We start from the raw sequence: 12,983 nt of genomic DNA on the forward strand, positions 1-12,983 counted from the left end.
AGCTTTTAAGTTTTGATTAGGTCCTGTTTGTTTTTATTTCTATTGAACATTGGTACTATTTATGTCAGAGAATGTTTTTCCTGTGTTCTCTTCTAGAATTTTTATGGTGTCATGTCTTATGTTTAAGTCTTTAAGCCATTTTGAGTTTATTTTTGTGTGTGGTGAGAGTGTGTGTTCTAACGTCATTGATTTTCATGCATATATCTCAGTTTCTTCAGCTGCAAGATGGGGTTAATAATGTTACCAACCTTTTACGGGATTACCTTGAGGCCTAAGTTAGTTAATATGTATAAAGCATTAGAACAATAGTGTGCATAGAATAAATAAATGTTAATTTATTATATTGGCAAGATTTGGCAATATGCTTATAAAGGAATTATAGCCAACTAACTGCCAGGGCATACCATTCTATCCACTGACACCCAGACTAGAAGTTGCCTCTTTCTCAGCTTGGTCCACAGCTGCAACAAACAGGTATATGCTGAAGGTGAAATGTTTTTATTTGGGTTCATCACAGAGGTTGAATACACTCGTATGACATTTATCCATACAAAATATAGCAATGGTTGCAGGCATAAATAACAATTCCTCTAACTATTCTACTATTTTATAATGCACAGCCCTTTTTGTGGACTACAGGTAAGAAGTATATGAAATCACAATGCAGAAATTCTCATGTTCGGTTTCAGCAATTTACAAATTGAATTATAGAAGTAGGACACATTAAAAAAAAGATTTTTAAATGGAACCAGCCACCTTGAAAATTACTATGAAAAAACATGGTGAAAACATTTAATACTTCAAAAGGTAAGATAAAAATGTTGCCTGTTAGCCTGACTTGGAACCTAGACGCTCTGGGAAGTGATGGGGCTCTGTGAAGTAGTGTAATATCCTCTGCAATGTAGTCTCAGACACAGACTCATTCTTGGTTTTGTTCTGTTAATAGAGACAGGATGCTCTCGTTGCTGGATGACTCTTGAAGACTTTGCTTCTGTTATGCATTTGGTTTCACAATCTTCATTGACAAATAGTTCTGAAAAGGAAACAGAAACAGGGTTATATATATATAAAACTTAGGGATTATATAACTTAGGGATGAAATGTCAACTTAGGGATTCTTCATCATGGTACCGTTGACACTTAGGACCAGATGATGCTTGTTGGACACTGTGTGTTGCAGGATGTTTAGCAGCATCCTTGGCCTCTACCCACCAGATTCCAGCATCACCCCCAGCTGTGACAAACGGATGTCTCCAGGCATCCAAATGTCCTGGGGGGCAAGATTGCTCCCAGTTGAGAACCACTGTTTTAAATCAATAGAGTCTAACTCAAGAAGAATAACTATAAAGGGTTTTCTAAATGGTCAAGACAGATTGAGCTACCTACAATAAGAAAATATTGGGTTGGCCAAGAAGTTCATTCAGGTTTGCCATAAGATCTTACAGAAAAATCCAAATGAACTTTTTGGCCAAGCCAGTAGTATGCATGTACTTACAGTTAACCAGCTGAAAGTGTCTGCTGGGGGAAAAGGAAGACACCAACTCCCTGCTCTTGGGGTTGTGTGACTATGCTGCTGCTGCTAAGTCGCTTCAGTCGTGTCCGACTCTGTGCGACCCCATAGACGGCAGCCCACCAGGCTCCCCCGTCCCTGGAATTCTCCAGGCAAGAACACTGGAGTGGGTTGCCATTTCCTTCTCCAATGCATGAAAGTGAAAGTGAAGTCGCTCAGTCATGTCCGACTCCTAGCGACCCCATAGACTGCAGCCTACCAGGCTCCTCCATCCATGGGATTTTCCAGGCAAGAGTACTGGAGTGGGGTGCCATTGCCTTCTCCGTGACTATGCTACTAAACACAAAATAATCTGTATTATTAATATGAACTGAAGGAGTGGTTTCTGAATGCTTGGACTCTCACTTCTCCACTGGGCAAACTAAGCTTAAACGCTCCCTCTTTGGTGCAACCATCCTCAGCAATGGGGTCTGATGGTCATTTTCTCATACCTCTGGACCAGCCTGCCTTTCATAGTAATTTACTTGTTCATATCCTGCAGACAAGCAGATACGTGATTTGCTTGTGGGCAGAAGTCCTGCCTTGGGCATCTCTGTATTCCGATTTCTACCCTACAGCAGATGCTCAACTAATTCCTTGATTCTCAGAGGAATGAAGGCACTGCTTCCAGGCACACTGACAAACCTGCCATTTGAACTCCCTTTATGACTGTGGAGATTAAGGGGGATGTTATGTGATGTGGGCCTTAAAGAATGAGGGAGCTTTTAACAGACAGAACACAGGTAAAGGAACAGTCTTGGCAAAGGCATCCTGGCAGGTTAGGGCAATACTTGTTTGGGGAGGCCAACTCAATTTGGAGGGAGTTCAAGGGTGTGTGGTAAGTCACTCTAGTCGTGTCCAACTCTTTGCAACACTATAGACCATAGCCTCTCAGGCTCCTCTGTCCATGGGATTCTCCAGGCAAGAATACTGCATTGGGTTGCCATGCCCGCCTCCAGGGGATTTTCCCAACTCAGGGATTGAACCTGTGTCTCCTACATTGGCAGGCGGGTTCTTTACCACTGGTGCCACCTGGGAAGCCCCCAGAGTTCAAGGGTGGTGTAGGCTTCTAATGAGCCCAGGATGCATGAAAGGTCAAAAGTTAGGATGTAGGATGGTTTGGAACAAAAAGTCTGAAGGCAGAAAGATCCATCAGAAATGCTGGCTCTGGTTCAGACCCACATTGATAAAGGCTTGAGGGATTTCTTCTAGAATTCCTGAGACCAAAGTTTTGTTTTGTTTTGTTTTTAATAGACCCTGAAGTTATACCTGTAATTCATAAAACCTGGAGAATGTAATTCACAGAACATAGTACTTTAAACTTTCCTAAAGCTGACAGGTTGTAATACCACAACTGCTATGTAGGTCATTTTTGTTGTTGTTTAGTTGCTAAGTCATATCCTACTCTTTTGTGACCCCATGGGCTTCCCTGGTGGCTCAGATGGAAAAGAATCTGCCTGCAATGCGGGACACCTGGGTTCCATCCCTGGATTGGGAAGATCCCCTGGAGGGGGGCATGGCAACCCATTCCAGTATTCTTGCCTGGAGAATTCTCATGGATGGAGGGGCCTGACAGATTACAGTCCATGGGGTCACAAAGAGTAGGACATGACTGAGCAACTAAACACAGCACAGACTATAGCCCACCAGGCTCTGCTGTTCATGGGATTTCCTGGGCAAGAATACTGGAGTGGGTTGCCATTTCCTTCTCTAGGAGATCTTCCCAACCCAGGAATCAAACCTGAGTCTCCTGCATTGACAGGTGGATTCTTTACCACTGAGCCACCAGGGAAGCCCCATGGTAGGTCATTTTACTGAACAGCAAAAAAGGCAAGTACCAACTGAGACGACCAGCCATAGTTCACACCCAGAAAGCCAAGACAAGAGGCCAAGGACTCATACCGGTAAGGAATACAGAAACACAGCCACAAAGAACAGCAGGATCAGCAGGATCAGCAGGGCAATGATGACCCACTTAAATCGGCGCCACACGATGAACCTCATGGTCTTGCACGGGTTGGTGAACCAGAGGAAGGAGGTTTCCGGTCGGCTGCATTGCAAAGAAATGGTTTTACCTACCCAACTCAGGAGGGACAGATATTTTACATCTCAGAGCGTAACACAGTTTAAAGAATAATTAATAATGTTTTACAAAGCCAAGGAAAGTTATTATTCCCCTTGGCTGAGACAGTCTTTAACCTTTTATGACTTCTAAAGCTGCTGAAGACACCCTGGACTTTGGTTTCACGGAAAGGAGAATGGTTAAAATGAAGCCAGATCATCCCCCATCCCGCCTGTTCAGTACAAAATTAAGACAACAGCTAATCCATTGCATTAAGTCAAGTGGAGGGGGGCTTTCAGACTGCAGGTGTTTGGGGATCAGAACAAAGAGGGCCTCTCACTTTGGTGGGTCCAGCTTGGGGTTCATGTTGGGTTCATCCCGTCCCTTCCCAGCTGGCCTCTCGTCGGCCTCCTTCTCATTGAGGACTTCCAGCGTCATCTCCACTTTCCCCTTCAGTAAAGCAGAACACATTAAACACATGACATCACGTTTCACAAATATTTTCACTTCGACCCGAGGCGTATTCCCCGAGCAGTGATTTTTATTCTTGTAAAACAATCCTGAGATCGCCTTAAATCTTCCTCAAGAGATCTCATCACATTTCCTCTTCCATGTGTTTCTGAACTGACTCCTTGTGGGAAACTGAGAGGACAAATTGCTTTCCCTCCTCCCTGCTTTCCAGTCTTCTCGGATCCCCATCGTTCTAACTTTCTCACATCCATCTCCTGGCCTGCTCACATTATCTCCCTTTGTAACTGTGCTTGGACCCAGATTAATTTGAATACTGCTAATGACAACAGCTAACACTGAGCATCTGTTGTGGGCTCCAGGAGAGCCTCTGTGCTTCATGGGACCCCTACTGTGTGGAGCAGTGCTGGCACTTAGTGAGCATCCACTGTATACGTGCAGAACAAAGGCATGAGTGAATGAATGAATGCTGCCTCCCTGCTCACAGGCGCCTGAGTGGTGCCCTGGGCACTGCTTAAGCCTTTTACAGGGACACTCTCGTGTGATGCTCAGGACAGTCCTAGAAGTCAGGTACTGCTGTGATCCTCCTGTGCACACGAGGACACTGAGGTTCCAAGAGGTCTAGAAACTTGCCCTCTCTGATAGCCAAGCCTAACCGGGGTGGCAACAGGCTTTCTAGAACCCTGGAACCTACAAAGTCACCAGCAATTTGAGAACTTCTGACGTTGATGCTCATTAGGTGATGAAGCACAGATGCCTCCTCAGTCGACAAGTCAAAGATGGGTATCTGTCTATGGCAGTGAAGTTGTTCAGTCATGTCTGACTCTTTGCGACCCCATGGACTATACAGTCCATGGAATTCTTTAGGCCAAAATACTGGTGTGGGTAGCCTTTCCCTTCTCCAGGGGATCTTCCCAACCCAGGGATCAAACCCAAGGTGGATTCTTTACTAGCTGAGCCATAAAGGAAGCCCAAGAATACTGGAGTGGGTAGCCTATCCCTTCTCCAGGGGATCTTCCCGACTCAAGAATTGAACTGGGGTCTCCTGCATTGCAGGCAGATTCTTTGCCAGCTGAGCTATCAGGAAAGTCTATGGCAAGGTAGTTCTTATTTCTAAGCCTGTTCTTTCAAATCTATAAAATGGAGGTAATGTCTGCTTCATGGGGTTATCAGAACTAAATGAGATTATGTACAAACTGCTCTAGAGTGGCAGGAAGCTACGCCAGGGATAGAGGAAGTGATAGACTGCAAAGGGCACAAGGAAACCTCTGGGGATAATGGGAATGTTCTGGAGCTTGATTATGGTGGTGGTTTCATGAGCATATACATCTGTCAAAACTCAAATTGTGCACTTTTGTTGTCTTATGTTTTAAGTTGAGTGCAGTTTATGTATTGGGTTGGCCAAAAAATTCATTTGGGTTTTTCTGTACAGAAAAATCTGAATGAACTTTTTGGCCAACCCAATAAATTTTAAAGTTGTTTTAAAACACAAAATTATGAATGTAAGACATTTAGTATGTTGTCTAGTTTATAATAAGTAGTATAAAATGTTTATTATTAGTAATACACAATTAATTAAGAATTAAGTGGCCTTTTTGTGACAGGGCATGGCAATTCTCACTATTGCTTCTACGTTGAAATTATCTTGAGTTTTCCAAATGTGTTCATAACTTATGGCCTTAAAGTTCAATGGATGCTCACACTCCTTGCTTCTTCCATCTTTAAATTTTAATTTTTTCAAGATGAGAACAGCTTAAATTTGAAGTTGCTTTTTCTGTACTGAATTGTACTGGAAGCTCAGCGTAAATTAGCATTTCTGGTGAAAGAGAGTCCCACAAAATATAGTATAATCACATGTACTCCCAGTTTTTTGACAATTCCAATCCTTCTGTCTTCCACTCGACCCCAAACATATGTTCACAGCATCTGCCACCTTCTCCTATAATCCCAGGTACAACCTGTTCCCAAAACTTAAAAGTACCACCAATTCAACCTTCCTTATCTGGAGCAAATCTACTTATAAAGGGCAAAACCTAAAGAAGAAAAGGAATAAACCACCCCCAAGCAGGAAATACTCATACATACAGCCATCACACGGGAGCCGTCTTTCTCTGTGTAGCAAGGCCACCATCCTTTCATGGACTTCTGCTCAAAGAGAGAGGCAGTTTTCACTTTCAGGGGGTTCATGGCTTTGAGGTCTGGAATCATGTTCAAACTACATTTCTCTGGTGATTTTGCTGGAATGATGGTATGATGCAAATCAAGTTCCAGGAAACCTAGCCAAGGAAACAATAAACCCAAATAAATTTCAAGTGGATCAGGCGATGTTCACAAGTAAATAGAATGTACTTGTCAGAAGAGAGGTCTAGACTGTGACTCTGAACAGGTGACAGGTGAGTTAAAGAAATGGAGCCTGGTAGACAGTTAAAATTCTTTCCAGATAGGATGGAAAGTGGCAAAAGTATCTGTCCACTGCTCTGCTTTATTTTATTTATTATATATATACAGAGGACTACCTTCTTTATTTCTCAGAGACAGGAGCATAAATAGAGTTCTTCTGCAAGCTCAAAATAATTAAACACATAGGAACACAATTTCCACTGAACTTGGAATTTGCTCATGTTGGTTCTAAACTTCCCCGAACATAGTCATTTGGCTTTGGGTAAAGACAACGGGTACTTGGAACGTGGGAAGCGCCATCAAACAGTCAAGTTCAAGTCTCTCCTAGTGTAACCTCAGAAACAAGAATTTGAGAAGGAACATTGAATTCTCATCAGAAAATTCTTCCCAGGAACTAGGAAGCCCAGCTCAGGGTGCCCAGAGAAGCACAGGTTTTCTTCCATGATGTGAGGTGTGAACTCTCTTGTAGTTAATGACCATCTTTGATTGTCTTTGGGGCTTGGGAACTCCCGGGACCCCTCTCCTTCAGATAATCGTCTGGGTATGCTGGGTCAAGTCTATGAATTACTTACTGGGACAAAAGGTGGTCTTCAACAGGGATAGCAAAGAGCACCAGGGAGGTGGTGGCAGATTCTCTATAAACTTTTGGACTCAGAAACTGTCCTTCATCTTTATGCATCCATAGCCCACAAGCCTTTCTGGAGTTTATGCCTGTTTTTATTTTGCCTCTCTCCGTTTGGTAATAACTGCAACCATTTACCCACTAGTTATCAGAGATACAGTCATCTCCTTATCTGTTGTCAGACTGTTTTGTTTCAAGGGAAAACTCTCTCCTGTTCTTCATGCTAAACTAGCACACTCCTGTGAACAGGGAACACTGCCTGGCCTTCCAGTAAACCAAGGGCCACCCATTATCCCAGTTCTACAAGGATCAGGACCTCAGTCGCTGCAGCCCCCACCTGAGCCTGTGACCCAAGGGGGATTCAAGATGCAGGGGGAAGCATTCTGACCTTTGGGTCTGGCTCTGGCTAGCTAAGATCCATATCTAAGGCATAATTTCAACAGGTCCAGGATCTTGTATCTCTCCAAACATAGCAAAGCACTAAAATCATTAACTTAAGATATCTGTTCTTTGTGATTAGGCGTAATCTTTTGATGTTTGCCTGTTTTTTTCTTCCCCCCAGCAAAAAGCTCTTCTATCCTGGCTCCTCAGAGCTCTCTAAGAGGTGGTGTCCTAGGTTGCAGTCCTCGGTAAGATGCCTGGACTCACAACTTTTAGATTGTACGTTTTTCTTCAGTTCAACACTTTTATACTCACTTGTCTGTTCAATCCTTTTTTTTTTTTTTTTTTTGTACAAATCCATGTACTTTTTTTTTTTTTTTGGTTTATTTTAATATTTTCTTTTTTTTTTTAATAATTTTATTTTTAAACTTTACAATATTGTATTGGTTTTGCCAAACATCAAAATGAATCCGCCACAGGTATACATGTGTTCCCCATCCTGAACCCTCCTCCCTCCCCATACCATCCCTCTGGGTCGTCTCAGTGCACCAGCCCCAAGCATCCAGTATCGTGCATCGAACTTGGACTGGCGACTAGTTCCATATATGATATTATACGTATTTCAATGCCATTCTCCCAAATCATCCCACCCTCTCCCTCTCCCACAGAGTCCAAAAGACTGTTCTATACATCAGTGTCTCTTTTGCTGTCTCGTATACAGGGTTATTGTTACCATCTTTCTAAATTCCATATATATGCATTAGTATACTGTATTGGTGTTTTTCTTTCTGGCTTACTTCACTCGTATAATAGGCTCCAGTTTCATCCACCTCATTAGAACTGATTCAAATGTATTCTTTTTAATGGCTGAGTAATACTCCATTGTGTATATGTACCACAGCTTTCTTATCCATTCATCTGCTGATGGACACCTAGGTTGCTTCCATGTCCTGGCTATTATAAACAGTGCTGCGATGAACATTGGGGTACACGTGTCTCTTTCAATTCTGGTTTCCTCAGTGTGTATGCCCAGCAGTGGGATTGCTGGGTCATAAGGCAGTTCTATTTCCAGTTTTTTAAGGGATCTCCACACTGTTAATTCTTAAGAACCAACTAAGCCAAAGCCACTGCACTCTGTGTTGTGAAGGGCAGAGGGATGAACAAGATGTAGCCACTGGCCACTGTGGGCTTCTCCTCTGCCAGGAAAGATGCTCTAGAGGCAGGGAAATGAGCTCGGGGCTTCTGTAATGCTGGCTTCGAGAAAGTTACATCTGAATTGGCAAGTGGCAGAGATCATAGAAATAAGAAAGTAAATGAGCATGAGACAGCAGGTTACATTGTAACCTGAGGACTCTGGGTGTTTCGGCCTGAGCTACTGGGAGAGGCTGCGAGCAGGTATGAGGTCAGGGCAGAGAGGCTGAGTTTGATCTTAGTCACGATAAATTTGAGGTGCCAGCTGAACGTACAGGTAAAAGGTTCCTGTGGGGAGTGGGGAATAATCATCATAAGTGTGTCTTTTTTTCAAACTGAGACATAATTGACATAGAGCACTGTGTAAGTCTAAGGTGTATAGTGTGTTGATTTGATACACTGCATACAGCAGTCAGTGTGAGTCATCCCAGTATTTCTTGTTACTGTATGGCAGGCACCATGGTGGCCAGGCTGCACCTCCAGGTCTAGGAGTCATACCTTGCACAGAGCGAGAATGGAAGCTTTGCCTTCAACAGAGGAGAGGGTTGGTAAGTCACTGAGAGAGCCTGGGGAGGATCCACAAAACCCTAGGAGAACAAAGGCCTGTGTTTAAAGAGTGAGAGGAAGAAACAGAGTGGGCCAGTGAGACACCCAAGGCCTGGGAGAGAGAAAATCTGGACCCTGTGCTTTGCAGGAACTGGGGAGAGGGCTCGGAAATGGACGGGCCCACGGTGCAGGGAGGGTGCTTAACAAGGGCCTTTTACCACAGAGAAGGGTGGGGAAGAACAAGGGCTGGGATATTAGAGGACTGCAGTGACTTCAAGCCAATTCTGAGGTGTTGATGGGAGGGAGAAGAAGAGAGAGGGAGAAAAGAAAAGAGGTTTGGAAGTGAAGGCAAGGCTGAGGCATACTTGAAAACAAAATTTGTGTCTTCATAACATGTCAGAAGCTGGTTCAAGAGCCTACACCAGGACCCTGAGGGTGGATGGGGCCCACACAAGGGGTGCCATTCACTGTGCCCACTTCTCAGAGGACCTGGGATAGCGCCCGGCAGGCCACAGTGCCCAGAGGCCATCCAGGCAGTGAATGTGACCCCAGCCCCACAGGACTGGAGATTTAAATAACTGATTCCAAGTTCTAGTTGATTTAACTAATTTCAAGTACAATATCTTAGAGAAAAGTATCCACATGTCAGCCTTACCCAAGTAGTCATCCAGAGAAAACTTGTCATTGTCCCATATCTGAATGACCAGTCTGGGTGGGACCCGAAATTCAGTTTGGTCAATACTCCAGAAATGCTCCTAAAATGCCAAGAGGAACAGACAAGCCAAAATGACACAGATTACTGGACTCTTAAAACCCTCCCCTGGGGCCTCTTGAAAATGCAACATCAAGGCACAGGACCTCTTGTCTCCTTTGCATCCCCATCCAAAACCCCATCTTCTAGCCTGCTGCCCCCATTCCATGTGTATTATGTAAGGCAGGCAAGCGCCCCAGGGAATCTCAAGACCACCAGCTGGGCGACAAAAAGGTTGTCCGAGGCAGTTCCCAAACAGGTTTCCCCACCGTGTTTCTATCAGTGTGACTTCCTGCTGCCACTCCTGGGGTTTGGGGGTGGTGGGGAGGGTAATTCTGTCTCCTAAACACCATGGCCTAGTTAGATTATCCTCCCAAAGCCAAGCTGTTCTAGGCCAGACCGAAATATCCCCTGCTGGGGTGTTACTTCTGCCCAGCAATCTCCCCGCCCCATCTACAACTGTCCCAAGGATGTCTGAGCACACTCCACATGGGGATGAGAGATGGCGGCCCACATTTCACTCTTATCAGTGCAGATTTTAAATTCCTGGCAGTTTTGGTTTTTGAAAAATACTGCTAGTTTTACATACTGTAAAACTAAGACCCTCTGATCCTTCAGACTCGAGTTAGGTGCACAGAGGATGGGGTGAGGTTCCTCCAGGTTCTCACCTCTGGTCCCTGCCTCTGCTCAGACAATATCAGCCCAAGGATCATGACACCTCCAAGGCCTGATTACACCTAAGTTCCTCTGGCCCCAGAAGAAAGGGAATTCCCCCAATACTTCATGAATTTGAAGGAAGATTATTGGGTTGTTGGTTTTTCAGATGACAGTCTGAGATGTTTCCCTTTGCAGGACTTAGAGGGCCTGGCTCTGAGGGGCTGAGAAGCCCGCTTTACCATTGTCTGGCCTCCCCCAACTGTCCTGTGTGGGGTTACTCAGGATGCTGAGAGGTCCAGCTTAGATGTGAGTAAATAGGAAAGGAAACTTTACCTAAAGGCCTACCTGACCCCAAGCCCCTCACCTTCCCCCGGTCTGTCTCAACATTTGAAAGTATGCATAAGCACGAGGATGAGCCTCTGCATCTTTACAAAGTGCCCTTGGAAGGGATGCATCTCACCTAAATGGAAAAAGTGCTCATTAGAGCATCAGCAGCGGGTAGGGCCTGGCCTGCTGGGACAGGAGGGGGCTGTATCCTGATCCAGGTGTAGGGGGAAGAGGTGACTGGGGCAGAGCTAGGAAAAGTTTATGGAATATGGTTGGGAGGGGAAATGGGACAAGGGCCTATAAAAGACAGCTGTTATTATTACCTGCCCCACAGATTTTTCTTAGAGATTCTATTCCTCCAGTCCATGCAGTTTGGGGAGGACCGACTTTATCCTTAACTCTAGAGCTGCCCCACTGGCTGGCTCAGAGAGGGGCACTCGGCCTCAGACAGGCCAACCCTGAGGTCCAATCTCAGAACCCTAGTTGGCGCCTTTGAGGACTTGATCTCTCTCTCTACTGAGACCTGCTGGTAGCCATCCTACCTCCACCAGGGAGTGAGGCCCATGGGTGAAGGCAGAGCAGAGGAGTGGAGGAGGTGACCCCAGTTTCTAAAGACATCAGTTCAACCTGGGCTCCAGGCGTTCCTTAAGCCAGTTAACCCTGGCCTTTTTAGTAATGTGAACCAATAAATCACATTTTTGGTACCAGCCAGTTTGAGTTCAGTTCTGTAACCCAGAGTCTTATAAATTAAGACCAGGAGGGCTCTGAACCTTCATGGAAGTGCTCCTGAAGGAAGGAAGGCAGATGCTTAAGTTTAATAAGAAAGATAAGTGGGAAATTGCACCTACATTAATATTTTGTCTCTGGCTAGCTAGTCCAACAGTTCTCTTTATCAGGGGAAGAAATCGGTCTCCCGTGACATAAATACATACTTAGGTTCGGGTATGTATGGACACAGGGGGTCTTTTACCAGATCCTTCCCCCAGCTGCCAACATGTCAGGAAAGACAAGCTGTGTTTCTTTTACTCCTAACTACACAAATACCTACCAGAGTTGTGTGACCCTGGGCAAGTATCTGCACCGCTGGGGTCTCTGAATCCCCACCTCACCAAGAGGGAGCTGGACCCATGACCTCCAAGGTGCTGAGCACCTCCGACTTTTTCTCAGTGTCCACATTTAAGACCCATGACGTCCCCGCCCCACTGGCACATTTCAGAGCTCACTTTTTTAGCAACGAGACAGAGCTGTTCAGCTGGGAGGTAGTCAAAAGGGAAGACAAATCTCCAGTTAAAGTTCCCTACGCCATCCAAGGACCTGTAATGGACATCTGTTTTCTGTTTGTTTTCTTCATTGCCAGGAATCCAGCTGAAAAGCAGAAGCAAACAGATTTAGCTCCATGTGATTGACAAGCAATCTAGCCGCAAAATCGTGCAGTGATTAGGAGAATGAAGGGCAGGAGAATTAATGCACTTTTCTTGGGAAGGTTCCAGTTATCTACAGAGCTGGGGAGGCTGGGGGTGGTGATTTATGAAGGGGAGGCACTCTGGTGCATCCGACACAGGTTGTAGCCAAATAAAATAGAATTCCTCTAAAACCAGCGCAGGAAACCCTTTAGACTTCAGTTAACAGGGATAAGGTGAAATTTTCTGGAAAATATCAACAACTTAGCTGCTATTTTGGGAATGGTGAAGCTTGCCGGTTATGATTTTAGTCTCCCTAACTATAACTCATTGCTGTCTGTCATCACTGCTGATAGGCTCAATGAATGTGGGTTAGTTCAAAATTTCAGCATTTCCTTTTCCACGTTTTACTTAAGCAAACAAAACAGGCACGACTCAAGTAATCTTACAGCTTCCTTTTTAAATTCTTCTTAAATGTACTATGATCACATTAATTGAGACGAGCAAGGGAGATGTAAGCTGCTGCATCCATACTCCTATCTATGAAAATTCATTTCTACCAACAAATGAACATCTTAACTTTTGACACTTGGAAAGTTCTCTTTGGCCTGTGCCTGGCAGATGGGTTA

The 12,983-nt window shown here is 44.7% G+C and overlaps 1 protein-coding gene across 1 annotated transcript in view; it reads right to left on the reverse strand.

Moving 5' to 3' along the window:
* Positions 1–479: 479 nt before the first annotated feature.
* MYOF (myoferlin) overlaps positions 480–12,983 on the reverse strand; it is a 177,307-nt gene continuing 164,803 nt past the window's right edge. The window contains exons 49-54 of the mRNA XM_055560619.1: positions 12,178–12,319; positions 9,875–9,974; positions 6,165–6,355; positions 3,952–4,061; positions 3,452–3,599; positions 480–1,033 (exon numbers count right to left, since the gene is read on the reverse strand). Coding sequence (XP_055416594.1) covers positions 995–1,033; positions 3,452–3,599; positions 3,952–4,061; positions 6,165–6,355; positions 9,875–9,974; positions 12,178–12,319 — 730 coding nt within the window. The 3' untranslated portion in view covers positions 480–994. The remainder of the gene's footprint in view (positions 1,034–3,451; positions 3,600–3,951; positions 4,062–6,164; positions 6,356–9,874; positions 9,975–12,177; positions 12,320–12,983) is intronic.

The sequence above is a fragment of the Bubalus kerabau genome, chromosome 22 (genome assembly GCF_029407905.1).
Source record: "Bubalus kerabau isolate K-KA32 ecotype Philippines breed swamp buffalo chromosome 22, PCC_UOA_SB_1v2, whole genome shotgun sequence".
Lineage (NCBI taxonomy): Eukaryota > Metazoa > Chordata > Mammalia > Artiodactyla > Bovidae > Bubalus > Bubalus kerabau.